We start from the raw sequence: 26,448 nt of genomic DNA, 5'->3' as shown, positions 1-26,448 counted from the left end.
CGAAATGTTATTACGCCATTCAATTCAGCACTCAAGAATACATCATTAATAGCCACTAACTTGAAATATTTTGAATTTTTCATTAATTCCAATCCTGCTTAGAAGCAATTCACATAACTGATAATACGAAAAAATCTAGATCTCGGTTAAGAGATATGTTACAAGATCCCCTTCCCATAATTTTCCAAAAGTTCTCATTATGTTTAAAACAATACGTCGTCAATGTACTGATCAGACCATATTCTTCCAAAAATATTTTGAACAATGTTGAACTAAATTAGTAAGCATCAATTAAATTTTTTTTCGATCCGATTTTTTTGGTTTGGGGGGGGGGGATTATTTTGGTTAGATTTCTGTAGAACATTAGATACTCCGATCGAAATGAACTTACTAAATTATAACAGACTGTTATGTTGCTTAGAACATTGGATTCAAAATGATTAGGTTTTGAATTTCAACATCCACGACCATCCAATCCCGGAATTCTGAAATTTGATTAGAACCTGAAACGTGCACTGACTTTTTTTTCAAATTTGAATCTTGAAATAAAGAGGATGTATTCTATTCGTCTGTACGTATAAACAGAGTTCTATACCAATCGACGGAAGAAAAGTAAAATTCAAAAGCGCTTCGAATTCATCTCATCAGTTTATGCCACCGTATTAGCACCACTTAGCCCCCAAGTCTGAAAAACCATAAGTGAGGCAGGAGAAGCAAGCACAGAATCTCTGTTTTGCTGGTATCAAAAAGTGCTCGTAACGTGCTATGGTACATGGAAATACTTTTTCGTAGGTATTGGAGACTGTACATTGGTATTGATTGTCGGAGATGAACTGCTGTTTACGGTTTATGACAGTGAGTCGTTTCATCATAGAATTGGGAAGTAGGAATCTGTCATTGAAATCTGCAAAGCGTTGGTTGTAGAATGGTACTATCTTATGTTTTGTATTGTCAGATCAGGTAGGAAGGGCGGAATCTTACCGCGTAATCATCACTGAAATATCTAGGAATATTTAGTATTTTCCATGATGTTTTATAAAAAAATCACTTTTTGTAAAAATTCACACTTTTAAAGACCGTATCGCAAGTTCGAGGTGCCATATCGTGTAGTCGAATCTCGATTTCGTCATTATCCATAAACATGGGGATATTGAATTTGATACTAATGCGTCACAATCAGCTAAATGTTGTAGATTGTTCTGCAAAATAATTTTATTTGCCTGGCAAAATCTATCGAAAATTATCATTTTTGAATGCCTGATATAATGGCATTGGATAGAGGTAACTTTCGCAAGCCTATGAAATCTGTGTATAAATATTCCAAAAAATTGGGCTAATACGAAAAGACTCGAAATTACGTTCTTTGACCAAAGTTCAACTTTTGTTTTTCATATTCACCTATCTCAACACTTCGGCAAGAATTGAAGTTTCAGTTTCCTTTGTTCTTCAGACAATGCAAGATAACATTTTTCGTTCGCATCAGTGATTCGAACGGAATACAGCGACGGTTGTTCGAATCGGCACTTCCCGACAGATTCTACAATACAGTAAATCCTCCAGAATTCACCCAAAAACTTTAAAATCGCGAACGACCATCTTCGATACAGATGAAACGTTTTATCAGCATGAATTCTGAGCATTTTTGCACGGAAAAATAATTCATATTTTGATTCAAGAGTAATACATTAAAAGGGCCTAAGAGTTTTTGCAGGCATCATTTTCAAAAAATGTTGCTCGAGATCTGTATTTTGTACAGCAAAATACTCCATGAAAAAATTGCAGGGAATAATCTCTTCTAAGCAAAGAACAAACGCTGAATGAAAAGTTGTGAATGCTTCAAAAAATTTAAAATTTATATTAAAAACTAAAACTGCAAAAAAAACTCATTTTAAAAAACTTTTATTTTTTGATAACGATAGTCTAAAGAGAATGGAAAAATATTTAATGTGGTTGCAACGCGGAGAAGTAATTGGTATAAATGTTTTTCTTGCAACAGCTTTAAAAATGTTATTACAGAACACGCTTCTCACAGCTATTTTAAATTTTGTTTTCATTCTTTCTTTTACGAGAGTTGTCCTACTGGAGCTGTAGAGCTGGGTTCATGGAAGGGCTCCCCATCACAGTCACTAATTACAATTGCAGACGAGACGGGAAGTGTCACCCACTACAACACTGTTTAAGTCCAATTGCAGTGGGCTATATTTCTGATTGTGATATCGAGTGTACGGTTATGTTTTGTGTGCGTATGAACTGTACGATCGCGTGAGAATGAGCGTTTATATGTGTTCGCTTGAGACCGCGTTAATCGTAGTGGAAGTGCAGTAGGGTTCACTAAATCATTGGGGTATGTTTATGTTTTTGCGAAATATTGGGCCTAGTTGTGCGTGGATGATCGGGAATGTCTTTGTGTACCATCGCGAAGGGCTCGGATGTTTGTATGTTATCGTTTTAGATCGCGTGGTAGTTTGCTGGTCGCGTGGACGTTTGCATGTCGCGTATGCTAGCGTGTCACACGTGTATAAATTCGGTTTTTTAAACTGGGTGTCCATTCGCATATTCGCGTGTGTTCATAGATGATCGCGCGGACCGTGAATCTAACACTTAATTTTCAGTATATGGTTCACATGCTAGAAGAGAGTGAGTTCTGTATCACTATCAACTCTCGGTATGTCGCTATGGCCCATGGAACGTGTTGTCTAGTGGATATGAGCGTCTTTTTTCTGATTGAAAAAGTCCTATTTATTTTGTTACAAAATACAAAACATGCAATGTTTGAAGGTAATTTTTACATACAGGCCAGTGGATGCCCGTTGTGACTAGTATTTTTTCTTGGAGTACTTTCCACTGCCTTTCTCATAGAATCGAAATGTCTTCCACATATTTCCACATCTCCTAGTAATTGACGTTCAAAATGGCGGTATTTTTAACCTACTTTATTCAATAACTCTTAAGTTTTGAAAAAAAATGTTGATGTCTTCGACAAATACCTGTAGTTTCTCAATTTCAACAACTTTTTAGAAAATTTAAAGCATTGAAAAAATCTCAGAAAAAAGTTATAATGAAAAAATGATTTTGAGGTGCCTTCCATGATCAACGCGCAGTATCTTAACACCATTGTATTTTGGAGAGTTAGCATGTTTAGCAAGTTTTCTCGTAGTAGAATTTTCTTTAACTTTATCACTGACATCATGACTCTATTTCAAAAGTTAGTGGAAATAAATGTTCTATCACACTTTTAGGTGGATTAATCACAATTCAGTACACATCAAAAGAAGGGGGCTTCTATTCTGAAAAAGTGTTCCTAACTCATCAAATCGCTAAAATCAACTTCTAGAGCACCAATAATTAAACGCACGTTTTGGTACCATTCACAGTTGCGGAATTGCCTAAAAACCTGGCCAAAAGTCGAAAACATATCCAAACAGTTTAAACCATCGCGTTTTGCTCATATTTTTCATCGAGCGCACGAAATATTAGTATTATTCAAGTGTGGCTAGATTTTAATAAAAGTGCCAGTTTCAAATGTGTAATAATGGAAAGTTATGCTTACGGTATGTACTTTATTTATATGTAGGGTAAGGCAGGGCAAATCCGACCTAGTAAATGGTTTTGGCTGTAAAATGCTCATTCTACATCGGATCAAGTCGTTTTATATACCAAATTAAAAGTTAGACTCCTGGGCAACTTTCTGTACATAACATTATATTTATATCTTGGGAATATATTGAGATACAAGTGTTTTACAAAAAATGTTTATTCTTGCTGTTTCCAAAAATGGTGGGGTAAACCCGACCTCCCATGTTTTTTCGTTGGTTTAGTACATATATTACTCAAATTTCATGATGTTTCAATGATAAATCAATGAATGTTATGTTATTGAATTGTAACATGAAGAAAATGGAATTCAATGTCAATCTTGGAATGCTAAAATCACGAGCAGTAGCACGTAATGATATTCCCATTTGCATCGGAGCAATTGCTCCACGAATATTCTAATTATCACGTTTTTGTGTCTTTCGTTTGTAATTATGAACCATTTTGCAAAAAAATAATAAATAATAACAATAAAATTATATTTCAATTTGATAAATAAAAATTTTCTTAGCGAAAAAGCGGTCGGATTTACCCCAATATTTAGAGGTCGGATTTGCCCCACCGCGTCATTTTTCATGACGATGCGATTAAAAAAAATATGAAAAAGGTTGAACTAAATTCATCTATGCACTTTGTAGGACTTAAATCAAAGAATTTAAATCAACTTACATTTTGTATGCAATCGCTTTAACAATCAGAAATATCCTGTAGTCAATGAGGCACAAAAGTCAAATCAAAAGTTGTAAAAACACTTTTTGTCGTATGAGCATCTCAATGTAGACTAATAAAATGCTGTCATACCACCATTATGATTATTTTAGACGCTCTACACGACACCATTGATATTAGTTCGCGTAGTGCTTCTGATTTTCGGTAACAGAGGCAGCTCGGGTTTATCCAACGGTCTTTTTTGTCTACGTATGTCCACTATGTTTCAAGACAATTCGTGTTCCTTGAACGATTTTTTATTTGGAACATAATAGATTTCTTGCCCGAATTTGCCCGTTTATGAGTAATCTTTGATTAAGTGGAGACGAACCACCCCCCGTGAAATATTTTGGAGAATTTTGAGAAAATTCAATATGTTAAACAAAAATATGCCTAAAATTTTAAATAAAATTCTCAAAGTTCCATTTGCATAAGTTATCTTGTGAAAATATTTCCTTGTAGTGAAAATTGGCTGCAGACTCGACACCTACCTGACAGCACGTTGTGGAGGCTAGCTCAACCACCGAGGACTATAACAAGTAGATCGCGGCGAAGCGAGGAACTGGGAGCTTAATGGTTCACGAAACGGATATCGGTACCGAGAGAAATTTCGCCACATTCTGTAGTCCTTGACTGACGGCGAACATGGACTGGAGAGTGTGAGAGAAGTATCCCCATAGAGACCACCAGGCGATTCGCTACCGCATCGGCCAATGGAACCCTGCTGCAGCACGAAGAAGGACAGGCCGCAAGCTAAAGTGGAAGACGAAAGCCTTTAACGAAAACCTCTTTGTTAAGTTACTTCGGCGAACAACGGGATCAAGTACGTTGATGCGACTGATCTAACAAGAAGGATTGTGACGGCTTGTGACGTTACAATGTCACGAAAACTAGGGCCATGCAATAGACAGCGTGCAGCTTACGGGTTGAATGAGTAGCTCAGTACGCTACACGCTGCTTGTCTTAGATCAAGAAGGCGGACTCAGAGCGTAAGATCGGAGAGTGAGAGAGGAGCGCAAGCGACATTTCGAGAAGGTAGGGACTCTTTAAAACGGGAGATCAAGCTTAGCAAGCCAATTGCCATAAGTAGCTGTGCTGAGAAATAAACGCCAATCCCTGGGGGACGCGTACTGAGTCGTCATGACGAAGACGAGGGTCCGGCGACACCAGCTGAAATATACCCGGGTAAGCTAAAGATAATCGTTGAGGGTCTCTTCCCGAATCACGATTCAACTACCTGGTCACCGACACCGTACAGCGAAGAAGAAGGAAGTGACTAACGCCGAGCTCAAAGAAGCGTCGATGTGACTAAAATCAAAGAAAACCCCCGGTTCGGATGGAATACCAACCGTGGCGCTGAAAGCTGCGATCCTGGTATATCCGGACATGTTCAGGATGCTACTGCTGAAGTCTTTAGATGTTGGTAATCCCCGAAATGAGGAAGGTGCAGAAACTGATGTTGCTGCCAAAGTGTGGGAAGTCACCGAGCCATCCAGTCTCGAATAGACCAATGCCGCAGCGTGGCATAAAAGAATGAGCCAGATCCTGAAGAGATACTTCCAGAGTAGAGCACTGCTGTACCAGACGAACAAACGGGCAATAGGCAATGCGAGTCGAGTCACAGCGGGCGTTCCGCAGGGCTCCATCCTCTGTCCAACACTTTGGAATGGGATGTACGATGGGGTCTTAACACTGCGGCTTCCCAGGAAAGTGAAAATCGTTGGTTTCGTGGACGATGTGTCACTAACGGTGAGACACTTGAAGAAATGGAGGTGTCGGTGACGGAGACAATGAAACCGCGAAAAGCTGAACAAGACGCTGGTCGTACGAGTTGCGATTGCGTACCGGAGGCAGTATGCCTCGTCGCCGAGATGATCCCCATCTGCATTACCCTGACGGAGGATATCAAGTGCTACAAACAATGAAACGCCAGAAACGTGAGGAAGATGATGAGAATCGATTCGATGGTGACGTGGCAGCAGGAATGGGACAATACGGAGAAAGTAAAGTGGACCTACCGGCTTATCCAAACCTGTCGGTCAATAGAAAGCACGGAGAGATGACCTTCCACCTGAAACAGCTCCTATCGAGCCACGGGTGCTTAAGGAGTATCTTCATCGGTGTGGGTACGCAACGTCAACACTGTGCTTGGAGTGTTATCATCGAGGAGACACCGGAGCGTCTTTGAATGTCAGAGGTTTGAAGTCTTTGAATGTCCGAGGAGAGTCTTTGAATGTCCGAGGTTTGAAGTGACGTGCAGGGAGTTACTTAAAACGGGAGGACCGGACATCAACACGGATAATGTAGCCTACAGAATGACAAGCGACGTAAAGACGTGGAACGCAGTAAACAGAGATATGATGTAGATCAGTGATTCTCAACCTGGGGTCCGCGGATCCCTAGGGGGCCGCGAAGTCATTGCTGGGAGTCCGCGAAGAAAAATATTTTTTCCAAGTGCATATTGAAATTTCAAGTCATGTTTCCTAACAAATTGAAAATAACATATTGATAGCATACAAAATTGATGTTTATCTATGGGGGTCCGCAGCAACCCAGTGTGATATCTAAGGAGTCCGTGGTACGAAAAAGGTTGAGAACCGCTGATGTAGACCATGGCCGTCTTACAACGGAATGGACATCGAACAACGGTTTCGGGAGAGCAATCACCGCCAGGGAACTCTCCGCAGGAATAAGCTAGATTCACCGCCGAGGACTAGTCGAGTGACTAGCGCGAGTATGAGTCGTCGAAACGCCAGCGAACCGGACGTCACGCTAGATGCAGATTCGTCAGACCGACCACGGCACCACACCGGTTGTCCCGATAGAAAAATAGTGAAAACAAAAGAAGAATCGATATTGGGAGAACTTTTTTCGCCAGAGAACTCTCCGTTAGCGTAAGCTAGATTCACCGCTGGGGACTAGACTGAGTAGACAGAGACGAGACACCACTAGTCGCAGGTCATCGGCGCACTAGTGCACCGGACACCCTGCTTCACCAGAATCGCCGAACTAACCTCGGCACCTAGCTGATTAGTTCGATCTCGGGAGAACTTCTCTCGCGGGGGAATTCTCTGTCGGAGTAGGTCTGGTCCATCGACGGGGAATAGACCGAGTTGTTCGCGAACAAGTCGAGGAGTTGAATAGATCATCAAGGAAGTAGTGCTAAATGGCCCAAGAAAAAGACTAAAGCGCTTAAAGCAGTTGCGGTGCTAAATGGCACCGGTCACGGAGCCAAAGGGCACAAGAAGTTGTAGTACTGAAACCAAATAAGAATCGGTATCGGGAGAACTTCTTTCGTCTGGGACCTCTCCGTCAGCGACAGTCAGATTCACTGCCGGGAACGAGACCGCGTAGATCGCGACGACACACCACCAGCTGGCTAGCTTTCGAACTTCTCTCGCCGGGGAACTTTTCGTCGGAGTAGGCTAGATCTGTCGTCGGGGACTAGACCGAATAGTTCGCGAACCAGTCGGAAGCTCAACGAGGAAGTGGTACTGAATTGCACAAGGGAACTGAAGGGCTCAGTAAATTAGACAGTCTGACGTTTGCCGCCCAGATTGTACTCGTGGGGGAAGAGCATTAATTCTATACCAACAGCTAGCTTTCCTACCTTGACTACCCAAACCCGTTCCCTAAGTTGTCGGTTTAGAACATTTTTTTTCCTGTTCAGAATGTTTTTGAACATTTTTTCATATATATATACAAAAAATCATATACCTCCCAAAAAAATTTCTTACTACACCACTGGACACGCTCATGAAAATACTTGAAAAGGAAAAAACAAAGTCTCAAGACAAAACAAGGAATATATACCTTCGTTTCGCGAAACAGTGAGATCATCTTTCCCGAGTACCACGGGAGATTTATCAATGGGGACCTGCTTGACGCCTTCGAACATTCAAATAATACTGAATTATTTTGTGCTTGAGGTCTTGACCCCAACCTAACCACTATTTAATGAAGAAATCTAGATATATTTTATAAGCCTAAATCTTCTATAATTGTACCTATCCTGCTTCTGCTACGTTGCTCTTATTAAAAGTTTCCCGCATTTGTGAACGTTCTTTAAAGTTTTTGTTACACAAAAGTATCAAAGTGTCCAATGAACCTCGCTTTATTATTCTTACATATATACTGCAAATCACGCACAGCATCACACGTCATTCATCAAACTTGATGAAATTTCAGCAGTGCTTCCCTGGAATAATATTAAGAAATTTCCAAACAATTCGGGTGCAATTCCCTGACTATTTTACCTTCCGAAACAAACGCGCCACCGACGATAACATCTTTGCAGCGAACTGCCAACGCGAGCGGGCGGCGTTCGTAGAGAGGCAAGAAAATAAATCACCCTATTTGCGGCTCCCGACACGGCTTTAATTGATGCATCCGAACCGCGCGTCCCTGGGTAACGATTCCCGCCAGTGTTGGGGAGCATATTCAGTTGAATTGAATTACTCGTCGAAAAATAAGATTCCTGTTCGGTGAGGGATGAAGTCAGTAACAGTCAACCTGCCTGCCAGTGGCACATATTGAATGATTAGAGGAAGCCGAAAGACGATACCTTGCTGTGTTTCATATGCGGTGCGGAGCAATCTCCCTTTGAAGGGAAGGGGGCATCCAAGTGTGTTGTTATGAAAAAAAATGTCCTCACCTTTGCCGAATAAACTCGCGTAAAGAGCAGGCAAGTGGAGAGTAAGGAGCTGTATTGCTTGAATCGCATACATAGATAGATAACTCTTCAACCCGGTGCTCGGTCTCTCTGTCTCTGCTCGGATAGGTTTGACTGGTTGATTGTTATTAGTGCGAAGGTTCTGCACTCCACAACTGTGCTGATAGTGACTGTGCGAAAGATAGAGAGCGAAAGACAAACGTGGTCGGCCACGTGTATTTTGCATAAAGTTTACCTTACTATACGCTTGATCGTGTCTGAATCCGCGTGACACGAAACTCCACCCCCTTGCGTCAAAGTGCTTCCCTGTGTGTGTGGTGGGATGGAGAAAGGTGGTGGGCGAACGGGAGGCTTGTAGAATCGGGCAGAAGCCGCACAGGAGTACAGGCGCTGACTGGGGTTTTCAGTCAGTCTATCAATGAGTGCAACGTCGGTCAGAAGCACGGGAGTGGTAAGGTAGAGTCTATGTCGCACGCATTCGTTAAAAACTTCGGGGATCGGACCGAGGTCGGAGGCTTCCGGTACTCAGAGGTTCCGGGTATTGCTTCGTGCTCATTTGGGGTCACATGTTGGCGTGCATGATCCGAATGAGTGAGACGGCAGAGATGTAGTGCGCAATTGATCCAGGAGTCTGCTGGAGCCAAGGATAATCCGTGAATCGAACTGAAGCGATGCAACAGTTTACAGTTGAAGGCGTCGTCAACAAGTCGTGTTTGTGTGTATCCTCGCGGAATTCAAACCGATTGTTTAATCACATTCAAAGTAGTTCAAGGTGAAAGTGATCTGGAAAAAGTCCTACTGATAATGAGCCTGATGCATCGATCCCACGGAGATTAGTTGGTAAAAAGTTCTCATTTGGAAACTACTATCCGCAAAACGGTTTCATGGTATTGGCATGGGTTGCGTTTAGTAGATCCGCAGCGTAGCTCTAACTTGACGTGCTGAGAACCTTAGGCCAACCGTCAGGAAAAGGAGTTGACATTCTTATTCATTCCTGGGGATCCGGATGCGTATGAGTGGCTCTTTGTGTTCCGTTTTCCTTCCGTGCTTTTCTGTTCTGTTCCACAGGAGCAAGGGAAAAGAAAATGTTTTAGGTCACTAAATCCCGTGGTCAACTTACCGGTATATGAACACAGTGTGGGCTATGACGCCATCGCTTTGACCTTTCAGCAATAAATACGATTATCGACTTTTCCTCGGCGTTGCGCTGTGTACTTGCTATACGTCGGCGACAACTTGTGGGTGGACTTAGCTGGTATTGACAAAGTGTGTGTGTATTTCCGTTTTGCTGTTCCATTCCGGGCGCGAGTGAATTATCACCGGGTGCATTCGTTGCGCTAGACCGGGTGTTTAGCGCCGTCGGTGCCATACGAGAATGACCGGCCTACTGTTTCAAAATTGTCGCTTTGCGAAATTCCTTCTTACATCAATAACAGCTATTCCGTGGCCCGTAAATCGCTAGGCTCGTGTTGTTGGTTTGAAAAAAAAGAGCACGAAATAGTAGGCGTAGAAATCGTTTCTTTGTTGTTACTGTAAATAAAGCGATTGTACGAGTGAATTTACGACGCAGTGGCAAATAGTGTTTTTCTTTTGAAAGTGAAAATGGGAACTGAAACTGCCTGTGGCAGCTATTTCAGCGACCAGTCCGGTGGAGGTGGTGGAGGTTCCGAAATGACAAATTATTATCAAATGAATGGTGCGGATGACCCGCAAAGTGTGGCGAATCAGTCCGAGGAAGAAATGGCTCAGAGTGTCGGTAGTTCCGACCAAGCAGAGCAAGAGGTAAATCTCTGCCAGCAACAGGAGCAGCAAAGGCATCTACACAGTGAACCCCCGCGTAATCCTTGGTCAATCTCCCAGCAGATTCAAAATCAACCGCACCCCTCCCGTCTGGAACGATCCAACTCTCTTACCGCGAACTGGACCTTTCCCTCGTATCAGCGGCTTTACAGTGAAAATCAATATGGTATCGCCATGGCCGCAGCCGTTCAGCAACAACAGCAGCAGCAGCAACAGCATCTACCAGTGAGCCACCAGAATAGTACACATCACAGTTCTCAGCTGCAGCATCATGGTAACCCGCCGTCACATCACCATCACCATCAACAGCAGCAACATCAACATATGCCAGCGATGGCCGGAGGAAACCAAGGGCCTCCACAATTCTCCAAACGATTTTACTACCCACCAGGTCAGTGCATAATTTTACTTGAACGTTACCTTCCGAGCGATTGGAGCGCCAAACGGATCAAATGTGAACTGTGTCTCTCTCTCTGTGTCGAAGATGCTTATCTCGTCGTAGCGTCGATCAGCAGAGAGGTACTCGTTGATCGTTAAGTACCGCACGAGATCAAATGTCAGATAGCTTAGTGTCGTCGTGATGAGTAGCTTGGCTGGTGTTGGTGCGATGTATGATTATTAGTATATATTGGGGCAATTGTTTCGTCTAGGCACACGCGGTACCTCGTGCGCATCCAATTATTTCGTCGAGAGCGTGTGTGCGTCATCCAGCAGCGGTGATCGCGCCGGTCGGGGGGAAAGTGTTCAATAAGCAGAACGTCCGACTCTAGATGCGTCAGGGACGTCTGGAACGGTTGCGGTTTCGTTTTCGCTCGTGTGCGTTATAGTTTTGAAAACAAAAATACAAGTTCTAGGGGTTGTTCTATGTGGGTTAGCCGTTCTGTATTCGGCAAAATTTGTGTCCTTTCTGTATCGATTCTAAAATCATTCATCACATATATGGGAGACATTCCATATGTCAGTCAAATTTAAAAAAAAAAACTTTGTGAATATAATATGTCTCGTGGTAAGGTTTGGTAATGATTTCTTTGATCTTTAACCTTATCTCTTTCGCGTAAAATGTCATAAAATGCCCTGGAATTATTTATTCTTAAATTTTAATGGACAAGGCATACCACCAAAATCGGTTTAGATCTTTTAAATGTGAATTTATTATTCAATAATTCGAAAATTCTCGTTAGTCCAAAATACAATATGGGGAGAAAGGGTTGCTTTGAATACTCAAAATCCTATCGACTATAACGAACACTGGTTAAAGGGTATGCAGGCTTAATATCTCTCTCCATATTTTTTCAAATATAGTAAAACTACCACTTGTAACGGGATTTTATGCGCATATACTGAGTGTTTGTTTCATGATTAATAATCTCTTCAGGGGTGATAGAGGACCAGAGTCGCCAGAAGGGGGATGGCTCCCCAGAAATTTTCCAGAAAAAAATTACAAGCAAACATGTCGACTGTTAACAAATTTGTGTTTCGTGAAGTTGGAAGTTAATCTACTGTGCTCTCAGATCTCACCTCAAATATACTAAATCGTGCTCTGCGTAACTGGTATTTCTATTTTTCGAGAAGTCAGCTATTGTTCGTGCGTTTTTAACTCAATACCACTTTTAGTGACACATAATTTATACGAGTACGAGTGTTCGGTACTAAAACGCTGTTTAAATTGGTGCAGTATCGCATTTAACATTCGTTTATTATTAACCCTAGAACGTTGCACTGGGGTACATATGTACCCCACGCCTTCTTTGTAGCCGCGTGAAGACGAGAATTCGGCATTTATCGACCTGGGACCCTATCCATAATTCAATTTAGAGTGCCTAGTAAGAGAAGGAAAAGGTGGTATAACCAGTTTGCTTATACCCTTCGTGGAAGCAGGTGTCAAAGTTTGCGTGGGGTACATTTGTACCCCATTGTACGGTTGCCGTTAGCGTTTCGTCAGGTTTTGTGCTGTCCGTAAAAATGTGACTCGTGACAATACCAGTTTAAATACTGGTTGTTTTCCTACGTAAATAACAATTAGTATTATAAAATCGTTTTTAATCATTTATTCAAATAATTTAATTCAATTTTGAAGTGAAAAAAAAAATCGTTCTCATTTTTGTTGATTTTTATTGTTGTGTTGTTTATTTTTTATATTTTTTCGAAACAATGGCTCGTAAGCATAATTTGCGCATAGTAACTGCTGTAACAGTAACGTTGCATATTACCAATGTATTGCTGGTCAGATATATTTTTTTCATTTCAATTTCTACCCCATTTCGTGGTATTTTCCTAAACCCGATTTTTAAAATTTCACTCTTCCAAATAACTGAACTTTTTCAAAAATATTGAAATTCGATTTTATACCTTTTCTAGATCACCGGTTGAAAATTCGCAAAGTTGTAGTAAATTTTGTGAAAAAAGTAAAAAACCGCGATTTTTTCACTTATTTTTGTTCAAACAATTTATGTATCATTGATTCAATAAATTCCGTTCTTTCACTTACACAGCTGTTTTCGCAATTAAAAAACGAAGAAAATGATGTACTATACATTTATTTTGTTTGCATTTTTACCTTCGAAAATTGCGATCAAAGCGTGGGGTACATTTGTACCCCAGTGCATCGTTCTAGGGTGGAAAATGCAAGTGCAACGTTCTAGGGTTAACTTTACCGGTAGGAAGTAACATTTCTTTCACTCGAATGACGATTGATGTTGAATCACAGATTGCCAATTAATCACATAGGGGGCCTGTGAACTTTTGGTCTTAGTCTATGTTCCCACAAGGAACTTAATATTGCAACTAGTAGCAGCATTTTAGCCGCTCTCTATGATTGCCAATCGATGTTCATGGAAGTGTATATAAAACGCGATGAAACAGTAGAGAGAAATAAATAGGCAATTTACGAGGGTGACTAAAATGTTGCGGCTGGTTGTATCTCTATGTTAGTGTGTTGGGATTAACTTTTCAATTTCATCGCTTCAGTATGTGGCCGCCGACTTATCCACACAAAACCTTATGTTACACGTGAGAACTTGGCCTTTGAGAGCAACGATTCTTTTCGATTATGTATTGAACATGCATTGTCTCTCGTTCTTTTTTGGGAGGAAAAAGAAACGATCAACGGGTAACGACCCAAGAGTGATTGTGTCATATTTTCTATACACTCAATTTAAATGTTTTCGGAATCGCACTCCGATCTGGTTATTCTGTTTTCGAAAGCACGTTACTTCTTCACCATTCGTACAACTTGCGTTAAGTGCAATAATTTTCCAAAAGTATTATAAAACGATCCGAGTTTTGCAATCAAATAAACAAGATGAATATTTATTTTTATTTCTTGATGGTGGAAGTGAAAATAAGGTCTAGAGCTAATTATATTTATTCAAAGAGTTTTTTTATTAGGTATTTGTTTAGCATATCGTTTTCTAAAATTTTACTCTCCATCAATTTTGAAATTAGAGAACGAATTGACTTAGAAAGTGTAGCGATTATGTCGGTTTTCATTAGCAGCGAATCAGTTTAGGTTTGTTACGCAAAATCGTAAAGAAAAAACATGTCAGTCCGAGCGACTTCAAAAACAAAAACGCTCTAGAAACGAAATGTTTCAAAGTTTATGAGATTATTTCATTGTTCATGTTCTACTCACAAAATTATTAACTAGAGTCTAGTAGTGTCAGAAACATAGCCGCGAGCATGATAAGACAACTCGATGGTATGTAAACCATATGATAGAAATTCCAGCAGTCAAAAGGAACTAGAAAGTTGTCCACGCTGACAAAAATATTGCAAATGTTTGACATGCATCGGATAAATTTCAAAAATTTAAAAACAGTGAAAAGCAGGTCTCCTCTAGAGATGGGCGGGCTTTTTCGTATTCGGGCCCGACACGAACCCAAATTTTATTTTTGTAAATTTACCCGAACCAGATCCGCACCGGGATTTATCGAAAATATAAAACCTGACCCGTACCCGCATTGAAAAAATTATAACCCTTACACAACCCGAACCCGATTTTGATTAAATAAATTCAACCGTTCTTTGGATTTCATTTTTCATCTATTTGACTTATGGAGATCGTGCACTATTGAAATCCTAAAATCATGCATGAATATAATCATTCATGTAATAGACTAAAACTCACCTTAAATACTAAAAATCTTTAAAAATAGAAGTCATTTATTACATTCGAAAACACAGTATCGCCCATAATTTCTGCAATACAAAATGTAATGCAACATAAACTCATTGGAGAATGTATTTCACAGGAGTTGAAATAATAAACGAGAAACAGCGTCATATGTCTAATACATTTTTTACGTTTCTTATAAAAGAATAGGAATGGAAGCCCTTAAACTCTGAAGAATTCCAAATCCTGGAGGGCCGAGTCTTGTGTATCAATCGCCTCAGCTCAATAAATCAGTTATCGAATATAATAATCACAGTTTTGTATCAGGCATCTTCAACAAGTCTCCATTCATAAATTACGTAACACTTTTGAGGGGAGGGAGGTTGACAAAATGTGACTGTTGGTTCACGCAAAACTTTGGCCCCACTGCGTGAGAAGTTCCATTCTCACGCAAGGACCGGTGCTACCGGGCGCCAGTTATACCGGTTTTTCTGGCCCTTCTGGCAACCGGGATGATACGATGTGGTGAGCCAACATTAGCTCACACTGTGAGAATGAAACAGTCGAGAATAAACCTACAAGCAAATCAGATCGCTCTTCTTTCGATCCCTTAATTAGTGTAATTAGTTTTCAAGTACATGCAATGTGTAACCCGTATGTAGGTGAATAAATGTGTTCAGTACAGTGAAAAGTGCCGTGTTTAGTCAGCCCGAAAACTCTTGTACTAAGTTCTTCATTGCTGCTGCTGTTTAGTTCTACTGCTAATAGCAGTCACTGTAAGCATTCGCTGCTTCCCGTGCAGTTTTGTTTTTCGCTCGCCTTAATTGCGAGCTGCTATTGGGTGATCGTCGTTCTACTGCTGCTCATCGGGGATCTTCGTTACCTGCGCCAGGTAACTGCAAGTAGGGTACGTGTTGCCAACCGGAAAATTCTGGTGACATCGAAGAAAAAGGAATCACAACGTAGGGTAAGCGACATCATAATTTTTAGTGCCGTGACCAGGATTTCTGTCCGGACCGCGTGCAGTGCCGTCCATTGAGCATCGCCATTTTGGAAGCCGGTACGAAAGGAGGTTCTACGAAGGAGATTTCGGATTCATCACCCGCTGCTTGCTGCATATTATTACTACAAGGCTCGATTTAACGGGCGCAAGGTAATTACCTGTCCAAATTGTTTTGCGGGTATCGCAGGTGCCCTCTAGATTTTCTTCGCATTTCTTTGCATACTTCGACGGCTCAATTTGTTCCTGGTCGACAATTGCTGCTATTCGGCAAGGCTTGGTGGCATTGTCGCTGGCTTCAAGGCGCCATTTTGCCATCGGACAATTGGACCATTGTACTTCGTGGCGTCCCTAGCTGCGTTGATCGTTGTATGCTGTTAGCTGGTTCCTGCTGTGGCATTCCGGATCGTGGCAAATCCTGCTGCGACGATTTTACCACTAAATTGTTAGCTGTGGAAATCCGTGCCTAGTTTTTTGCTGGTTTTTGGAGCTGTGTCCGTGGCATTTGCTGCTTGCTTTACAGCGTCCCTAGCTGTTGCAACACGTGTCGTGGATTTTGCTGGTTGCTGCTGTTGCTGTGGCGTCCCTAGCCTTGGCAACCCGTGCTGTGGTGCTACTATCGTGCACTTTTACCAACTGTTCCTGCCATACGCGCATTGAACTGCCTTCTTTGGAGCTTTTCGGCGATTTCTGCTGGCGTGGTCTGGCAATTCCGGAAGGTTTTATTGTAATCCAGTACGGTCGGTACTGTAACGAGTTCCTGTTGGCTGTATACAATACAAGGCACTTTTTGCCTTCGAACAGGTGAGCACCTTTCCAAGTTTCTTTACCACGTTTTGTGGGTCTACTTTTGGTCCTCTGGTCTGCAGGTCGTTCATCAGACATCGACGCGCTCCTGATCCATTGTCCCGCTTTACAAAATGGCGGAAGGGCAGTCACGAGGTCAGCTGCTTGCACGACGGAACACATTGCTTGCTGCTCTGGGTCGGGCAGAGGCGTTTGCTGCCGGTTACGACGCTCAACGGGACCATACGCAGGTGACATTGAGGCTCGAGTACCTGAATGGAGTATGGAACAACCTGGAGACAGTACAGGCGCAGCTTGAGGACAACGAGACGACCGATGAAGGTAGGGCAGAGCACGCTGCCACTCGTGCATCCTTTGAACCTCGGCTATTTGAAATAAAAGCCAGTCTCATTTCAAAATTGCCTTCTATTCCTAACAATTGGAGCCCTGTTCCCCCACACGTGTCCTCTACTCTCTCTGGTATCAAGTTACCGACGATTTCTTTGCCCGAATTTAATGGAGATTACATGCAATGGCTTGCATTCCATGATACATTCTTGGCGCTCATTCATTTAAATCCGGAGGTGCCGGATATTCAAAAATTTCACTATTTGCGGGCAGCTGTCAAGGGGGAAGCTGCTCAGTTGATCGAGTCGATTGGTATCAGTTCCGCTAACTACGTTTTGGCTTGGCAAACATTGGAGAATCGGTATTCGAATGACTACTTGCTAAAGAAGCGGCATATGCAGGCACTCTTCGACATCCCGCGCATGAAGAAGGAGTCTGCTGCATCACTACATGGGTTGGTTGACGAATTCGAGCGGCATACGAAAATCTTGCATCAACTGGGAGAACCAACCGACGCTTGGAGCACTATATTGGAACATCTACTGTGTACGCGCCTGCACGATGATTCACTGAAGGCATGGGAGGACCATGCGTCGACGGTAGCGAATCCGGACTACGCCTGTCTCATCGAGTTTCTGCAGCGGAGAACACGAGTGCTAGAATCCATCTCTGTGAACCATCATACAGTAGAATCAGCGTCAACTTCTGGTATTTCAGCTCATCCACCAAAGAAGAATCATCTCCACTCTCAGTTCCGCTTTACTTCGTGTGCGTCGACTGCAAGTTTGGGTGAAAAGTGCATCGCCTGCAACCAGTCGCATTCCGTGACGAAGTGTCAGAAATTCAACCGGATTTCACCGAGTGAACGTCAGCAGCTTGTGAATTCCAAACGCCTTTGTCACAACTGCTTGAAGGGTGATCATTTTGTCCGCAATTGTCCTTCAAATTTCAGCTGTCGGAAGTGCAATCGACGTCACCATACGCTTCTTCATTCCGGGCAGAGCGATGGTTCCCGAAAGAACGTTAGCGAAGGAGCTTCCTCTAGTCCTGGTGCAACCGCTTCTACTACGCCATCTAATGGGTCTTCTGTGGTCGAGTCATCTACGCAATCTACGGTGGCTGCTACTGAGGATGTTCCTGTGGTCGAAGTTAGTTCTGCTCTACAACATCCTCGCGAAGACGTCTTTCTTCTCACTGTCATTGTGAAGGTCATCGACACCTACGGTGTGGAACATCTAGCTCGTGCACTTCTGGACAGTACATCTCAGCCGAATCTCATCACGGATCGCATGGCGCAAATTCTACGATTGCGGCGACAACCCGTGAATGTTACGGTACAGGGAGCCGGCAAGCTATCTAAACCGGTACGTGAATCGGTGTTCGCACAGGTACATTCAAGGACGGGTGACTTTTCGTGTGGCGTCAGCTTTTTGGTGATGGACAAAGTGACGGCAAATCTCCCTTCGCAAAGCGTTTCAACTGTGGGATGGAAGATTCCGAAGGGGTTGCTTCTGGCTGATCCATCCTTCAACGAAAGTCAACCGATCGACATGGTTTTGGGTGCTCGGCACTTCTACTCCTTCTTCCCCAGCGTTGCACGCATTTAGCTTGACAGAAATCTTCCGATTCTGGTCGACAGCGTCTTCGGCTGGATTATCGTAGGCTCGGCTAGCACAAACCCCCCCGAGCAGACTGCTCCTACGCACACCACTTGTGATGCAGTCACTGTTTCAATACTTTCGCTAGAGGATTGCTTGGAGCGTTTTTGGAAAACCGAAGAGCTGACGAACGATAATTATTCGATAGAAGAACGGCGCTGCGAATCTCTGTACCAATCTACCGTTTCTAGGGACTCCGAAGGCAGATATGTTGTACGATACCCCCGAAAACCTGATTTTAATGTGATGCTAGGCGAATCCAGAAGCAGTACACAGCGACGGTTTGGATATCTGGAAAGACGACTGGAACGAGACTCGAAATTGAAGGACGAATATCATCAGTTCATGCGAGAGTATCTCTCCCTCGGCCACATGCGGCTGGTCGAAGCGGACGACGAACGCAACTCTCCCACCTACTATCTACCTCACCACCCCGTAATTAAGGAAGCAAGTACGACGACCAAGGTCCGGGTTGTGTTTGATGGCTCTGCGAAAACTTCTTCCGGCTTCTCCCTCAATGAAGCTCTTTGCGTTGGTCCCGTGGTGCAGGACGATCTGCTGAACATTATCTTGCGGTTTCGAACCTTTCCCGTTGCTCTCGTCGGAGATATTGCCAAAATGTACAGGCAGGTACAGGTCCACTCTGACGACACGCCGTTACAACGCATTCTGTGGCGATTCTCCCAACATTCTCCAGTACAGACGTACGAACTACTGACCGTTACTTACGGCTTAGGTCCATCATCGTTCTTAGCGACACGAACTCTCCAGCAACTAGCGGTGGATGAAGGTGATGTGTACCCGGTAGGCGGTCCAGCATTGAAAAAGAGTTTTTACGTCGACGATTTCATCGGTGGAGCTGAAACAATTGAAGAAGCTATCCGTATGCGAGTAGAGCTGAGCGAACTTCTGCAGAAAGGAGGATTCGAGCTCAGAAAATGGACGTCGAACTGTCTCGAAGTCCTTCAAGGTCTCTCTGATGATCAGATCGGCACGCAATCCGCGTTGCACTTTAATCCCCACGAAACCATCAAAGCACTTGGAATCAGCTGGGAGCCTGAAGCAGATTACCTCCGTTTTCATTCGCAGATTCGATCTAGCAGTGAACATCCAACGAAGCGGTCTATCCTCTCCGACATCGCCAAGTTATTTGACCCACTTGGACTCATTGCCCCCGTCGTCGTTCGTGCGAAAATCCTGATGCAGGAATTGTGGTTGTTGTCCTGCGGTTGGGATGATCCTGTTCCAGAACCGATCAAATCGAGATGGGAAATCTACCACCAAGAGCTGGTGAAAATATCTGAGCACCATGTCAACAGATATGCATTTCTTCCGAGTTCCGTTATACAGCTGCACACTTTCGCGGATGCTTCTCAGGCAGCATATGGAGCTTGTACGTACGCCCGATGTGAAGACGACCAAGGAAAGGTGAGGATTCAACTGCTAGCGTCGAAATCCCGAGTAGCCCCGCTGAAACGAATCACAATCGCCCGTTTGGAATTATGCGCAGCCGTGCTAGCCGCTCATCTACACGCGCGAATCAAAAAGGCCATCGACGTCAACGTTTCTGCATCGTACTTTTGGTCAGATTCCGCCGTCACTCTACAGTGGTTACGATCACCTCCGAACGTCTGGCCGACCTTCGTCGCAAACAGAGTCTCGGAAATACAGCAGTACACGAACGGATGTCAGTGGAAACACGTTCCCGGAGCTGAAAACCCTGCCGACCTGGTCTCGCGCGGCATGTCAGTCGACGAATTTCTACAAAGCGACTTGTGGAGCTGTGCCCCAGGCTGGTTGTCACTGTCACCACAAGATTGGCCAATCTTCATTCCCCCAGGCGTGCCAGCAGAAGAGCTGGAGTTAAAAACTACGGTTGCACTCACCCAAGCAGTTCCTACCGTTCATCCCTGGTTTCTCCGTTGGTCTTCCTACAGCCGATTACTCCACGTCATCGGATATTGTATGCGATTTGTCACCAACACCCGTTCAAAAGCACGAACCCAACCTTCGCCATCCCCCATTCCGGTCGACCAATCACTTACCGTAGCAGAACTAGCCAATGCCAAAACGTTTCTCGTCCGACTCGCCCAGCAGGATGGATACGCCGCAGAAATAAAGCAACTGGAGAAGGAAAGCGCCGTGCCGAAGCAGTCCCACATTCGCCGAATGAGCCCATTTTTCGACCCAGAGAGAGTGTTGAGAGTGGGAGGTCGTTTAAATCTTGCCCAGTTACCCTATCAAGCAAAGCACCCTGCGCTTATTCCCACCAACCATCCGTTCACTCGACTAATCGCTGAACATTTTCATCGCAAACTGCTGCACGGCGGCGGGCGCCTGCTGCTCACTACGATTCGCGAGGAATTCTGGCCACCCCGCGGCCGTAGACTGGTTCAAAGCGTAGTACGAAATTGCTTCCGTTGTACTCGTCTTAATCTAATACTGGCCCAACAACAAATCGGTCAGTTACCTGCCCAGCGTGTGATCCCAAGTCGTCCATTCAGCATCACCGGTGTCGACTATGCTGGCCCACTATACCTTCGCCCGATACACAAACGTGCCGCACCTGCAAAGACTTACCTGTGCCTTTCAACCAAAGCAGTGCATTTGGAATTAGTCAGTGATTTGTCCACTCAAGCATTCTTGTGTGCCCTGCGACGATTTATCGCTCGTCGTGGACGGCCCACACACATCCACTCAGACAACGGGAAAAATTTCGAGGGGGCAAAAAATGAGCTGGCTGAACTGTTTGCCAGATTTCATAACCGTGCTGAACAGGCTGAAATAGCTTCTGTGTGTGCCGAGGAAGGGATCACCTGGCATTTGACACCACCCAAGGCACCTCACTTTGGCGGCCTGTGGGAGGCAGCAATCAAAATAGCCAAAAAAAAAACATTTGTACCGACAGCTCGGTTCATCTCGCCTTACGTTCGAGGCTATGTGTACCGTACTAACACAAATCGAAGCGATCATGAATAGCCGACCATTGCTTCCACTTTCGGAGGACCCCAACGACCTAGCTGCATTGACACCAGCGCACTTTCTCGTCGGTTCATCACTACATGCCCTGCCCGACCCAGATTTAATGAACGTACCTGCCAACAGACTCGACCACTATCAACAGCTGCAAGTGCATGTGCAGCAATTTTGGTCGCACTGGAAGAAGGAGTACCTACAAGAGCTGCTGAAAGATACCCGCGGATGGAAACGCAACAACGAAATTGTTCCGGGGAAAATGGTCATCTTAGTCGACGAAATGCAACCACCGATTCGATGGCCACTTGCCCGCATAGAAGCAGTTTTGCCCGGCAAAGATCTCGCACGAGTTGTTTTGCTCCGTACAGCTCGTGGCATCATCACTCGTCCGATCGCTAAAATTTGTCTACTACCTTACTCTACGGTGGCATCCGAAGCAGAAAAACATCCAGCAACTATCAGCGACGCACCTACAACCTAACGGAGTTCGGATACAACATAACTTTAAGCAGAAAATTACTCAAAACTGTTAAAATTAAGAGCAAAATTTATTGTGAACTAGCTGTAAGAATCTATGCTGTTTGTTTACGTTTTTGTGTTGAACATATTCGTTCAAGGCGGCGAGTATGTTGGTTCACGCAAAACTTTGGCCCCACTGCGTGAGAAGTTCCATTCTCACGCAAGGACCGGTGCTACCGGGCGCCAGTTATACCGGTTTTTCTGGCCCTTCTGGCAACCGGGATGATACGATGTGGTGAGCCAACATTAGCTCACACTGTGAGAATGAAACAGTCGAGAATAAACCTACAAGCAAATCAGATCGCTCTTCTTTCGATCTCTTAATTAGTGTAATTAGTTTTCAAGTACATGCAATGTGTAACCCGTATGTAGGTGAATAAATGTGTTCAGTACAGTGAAAAGTGCCGTGTTTAGTCAGCCCGAAAACTCTTGTACTAAGTTCTTCATTGCTGCTGCTGTTTAGTTCTACTGCTAATAGCAGTCACTGTAAGCATTCGCTGCTTCCCGTGCAGTTTTGTTTTTCGCTCGCCTTAATTGCGAGCTGCTATTGGGTGATCGTCGTTCTACTGCTGCTCATCGGGGATCTTCGTTACCTGCGCCAGGTAACTGCAAGTAGGGTACGTGGACCCATTATCACCCTCGTGCCAACCGGAAAATTCTGGTGACATCGAAGAAAAAGGAATCACAACGTAGGGTAAGCGACATCAGTGACATATTGTGATATACAGGGCGTTTGGTTCATGATTACGAATCTCTCGATGAGTGATTCACTGTCATATTTGGAGAAAAAAATCGTTTTGCGTGGGGTAATTTTTGATTGGTCCCCTATCACCTATTTAGTTTCGCCTGGTGGCTCGTGATAGTGTCGAACTCTTTCTGCAATGGTTTTTAGGAAGCCTACCAACTAAATCTAAAGCTTCCTACTCTCGTTATTCCGTGGATCCCATTAGGTATTACTGTTGTAGACAGTGCGTTCTTGCTGTTTATATTTTGTGTTAATGATTTGTGTTTTTTATTGCTCCTTTTTATAGCTTGCTGTCCAACTTTCGTTATATAACAGATCTGCTCAGGTCTGCTGTAAATTTAGTCACCTGCCGAGAGGCAAACCTATTCCAAGTGTACCGACCATAGTGATTTCCATCTCTTTACAACCGCCTTCGCAAGGTTTCTTATCCTTCTTCACACTACTCGTTCCTATTTATCTGCTTGCTGAGAGTTTTACGGCGGCGGCATTTCTCGCGATGCTGATGCCCGTTTTCGTGAGTCATTTAGCTCTTAGCCACTCTGAGGGAGAGACCACCGGCGAACAGTGGGGCAGGGAGGTTGCTACTTTCGACGCTCAAAACCTCTAGCGCCCTGGGTATGTAACCTGGAGGATCGGTGTCTTCATCAAAGTATCTTGGTTGTAAATAAGAATTATTTTAACAAATTTGGTTTTGATCTAGATAATTAGAAACTGAGCTAGATCAGTTCTATCTTTTGACAGGGGTGTCCTACCCAGAAATTTGTTTGTTTATTTTTTTAATATATGTACCAAAGACGCTTATGCCCTATAACTTATGTAGATGGCACTACATGACATTTAAAAAAATACTCAAGAAAATGAATTTTAGTATTTTTTTTATGAAAAAATCGCTGGTAAAAAATATTTCTAACTCTAAGTTGCAATGACGACCTTTAAAGGGTGTTTCACGATCGGAAATACGTAACAAAAACATTTCAAAGCTATATCTCATGCTGTTGATTATTATAATTTTCTATTATTTTAACTTCAAACGAGACCAGATTTGTAACACAGTTTTCTACGAAAATTGCATTCTGTTTTAGTCTTGTTATTGTATTCGTTGTATGGGTTAATAATAAATATTGAAAAATATATCCCCAATCAGTCGCCGAACAGTTTCTACTTATCTATATCGAAACGAACGCTGTCAAAATAATCCTCATTTCCATCCGAGATTCTTTACTGAAGACACCAATTCTTTAGGATACATTTGGATGATAGAGATTTTAAGCCGCGAAAGTAGCATTCTGCCCCACTGTGCGACGTCGAAATTTCTCTAGAAACCGATATGCCGATTGTCTCCATCTTCATGTTATTCCGGGTCACGAGTGCAAAACTTCCATCCATGGTAGTTGCTTCCTCACTGATAGTACTGGTTGTAGATTTTGAGGTTATAGATGAAGCTTTTACAGTTGTCATTATTGTCTGAATAGTAGCCACACATTTGGTTCGTGATTCAAGTACATAATGGTATTAAAGACCGTGTGTTGGAATTTATTTCCGAAGACGCGCGTTCTTCTGCGGTTTCTGAATAGGGTTATATGTAATGTGTCACATGTGTCGCAGTAGTTCGTCTCCAACAAAAAATGTGTCGCCTGTTCTCAGAACTGGTGCGTATTAATCTGTCCTTGATATGCGCAGATTTCTCTGGATTCTGTTACTATTGCATTGTTTTAATATTACAGGGTCCAGCCATAATTTCTCCACAAGAAGAGACCATTTAAAATATTTCGAATTCACTATGTTGAACTTTATCAATACTGAATGACTGACATGGTCAAACTGGATAGAGACGACTATCGAAACTCCAAGCTCCATTTTCGTCTACAGCAAATATTCCACATCAAAGAATGCTTGATTTTACACAAAAACATCGTCACAGAGTTTGACCGCAGTACCACTTTTTGCTTATCCGATTCACTCATCTCGATAGATCACCAGGGATTGAGAAATTCTTCCATTCATTCAGCAAATATTTTCAATGCGAAAGTTCAGTGATATAAAAAATATTAATTTTGTGAAAATTTTTGGTTTTTGGATTTTTTGAAGGATTATCATTTTTTACCAACCGCTTTTAGTTAAATTCACAGTTGCTATTAGGATTTCGTAAATTTCTTATTTATCCGACAGTATTACAAAACATTGTGTGAAAGTACACAGAAAAAAATAGTTCGTAATTTTAAGTTTATTTTCATGCACATATTTGGAGCATGAATATAAATGTAAAATTAAGTTCCACCACAAATACACACGACTTGTCGTGCTTTCTTCAATGAATTTTACTATAATTTTACACGTGGATTGAAAATTACAGTTTCTTTAAACGGAAAACCAATGCACTTCAATGTATTTTTACTCGAATACTGCTGTAAAATGAATGACATGTAATATTACATGAATGAAAGTGTAAAATTGTATGCTGTTTGATGCTCCAATTGATTTTAACGTAATTTTCAATTAACCCATTATTGCCCAACTTATTTTTCACGCGCATCACAACTTGTGTTTTCCGATCGAAGAAAAATGATGTGGTCATCCCAGAAAAATTATTTTTGTACTCAAAGTAGCTGATATAATAAGGAACAACCAGTGAAAATCTAAGATTGATCGGTTAATCGATTCCTGAGATATCGTGATCGCCGCGGATGAACTTTTCTACAAAATACAACTCCGAGATAATCGAGTTTTACTGTCGGTGCAGCAAGTCAACGGTCTAGCGTATCAAACACTGCGCACCGCCTAAGAGTGGTCAATGGGTAGCGGTCTATGAATAGCTATAACTCAAGTTGTAGTATTCCGATCTTAATGAAACTTTGAGAAAATTTTCCTCAGCGTATGTAGTTTCAGAATATTTAATTCACAAAAATTCGATTTTTTTCATCCTAACAAAAATGTGTAACCCCTCAAGAGAAAATTGATTAAAAACAAAACATAAACACCGGTTTAACCACTCAAACTGCTCTAAACATATTCTGCTGGAGAATATGAACAATATTGACTCGTTGATAATGCCTGTTCTGCGTTATTACTTGAGTAATAGGAGTTATTCTTAGTACCTACTATATATAGTAGGTTGGGCAATAATGGGTTAATTTTTGGATTCAATCGTTGTATGTTTACATTCGTATTGATTTACATGTCGTTTAAATTTCATTATTTTTTAGTGTGTAGATACACACTAGTCATGAATAAAGTCTGATTTTTAAATTTAAAATATCGCAAAATTGATTTAAGGCCAACTTCGTGTAATGCTTAATGATTGCTGGATGCCAGATCAAGCCAAAACAAAATTGAACTGCATCGTCACATCCTCAAATCGCCTGCCCAATCAAAAATTTTTGGAAAAAAATTAGCATTCTTCTCTCTCGAAGCTATTTTGAGACAGCAAACTACGAATGATTCGAAAACTGTTCAATATATCGAACTACTCTGTTCAATCAAATTATCTATGAAGAAAATTACAATTAATAAAATTATGTTTAGGTCCTTTTT

At 42.6% G+C, this 26,448-nt stretch overlaps 1 protein-coding gene across 10 annotated transcripts in view; it reads left to right on the top strand.

Moving 5' to 3' along the window:
• LOC131692768 (hepatic leukemia factor) overlaps window positions 1–26,448 on the top strand; it is a 595,668-nt gene that overhangs the window by 319,226 nt on the left and 249,994 nt on the right. Inside the window, exons 1-2 of one of the 10 annotated variants that reach the window (XM_058980030.1) lie at window positions 9,292–9,430; window positions 10,572–11,165. The exons of 4 other annotated variants lie outside the window; for them this stretch is intronic. In XM_058980030.1, coding sequence (XP_058836013.1) covers window positions 10,577–11,165 — 589 coding nt within the window. In that variant the 5' untranslated portion in view covers window positions 9,292–9,430; window positions 10,572–10,576. 5 more of the 10 variants (XM_058980026.1, XM_058980027.1, XM_058980028.1 and 2 more) reach the window with 5 other exon arrangements.

This window comes from Topomyia yanbarensis, chromosome 3 (assembly GCF_030247195.1).
Source record: "Topomyia yanbarensis strain Yona2022 chromosome 3, ASM3024719v1, whole genome shotgun sequence".
NCBI lineage: Eukaryota > Metazoa > Arthropoda > Insecta > Diptera > Culicidae > Topomyia > Topomyia yanbarensis.
This window is presented reverse-complemented; position numbering and strand designations above follow the sequence as displayed.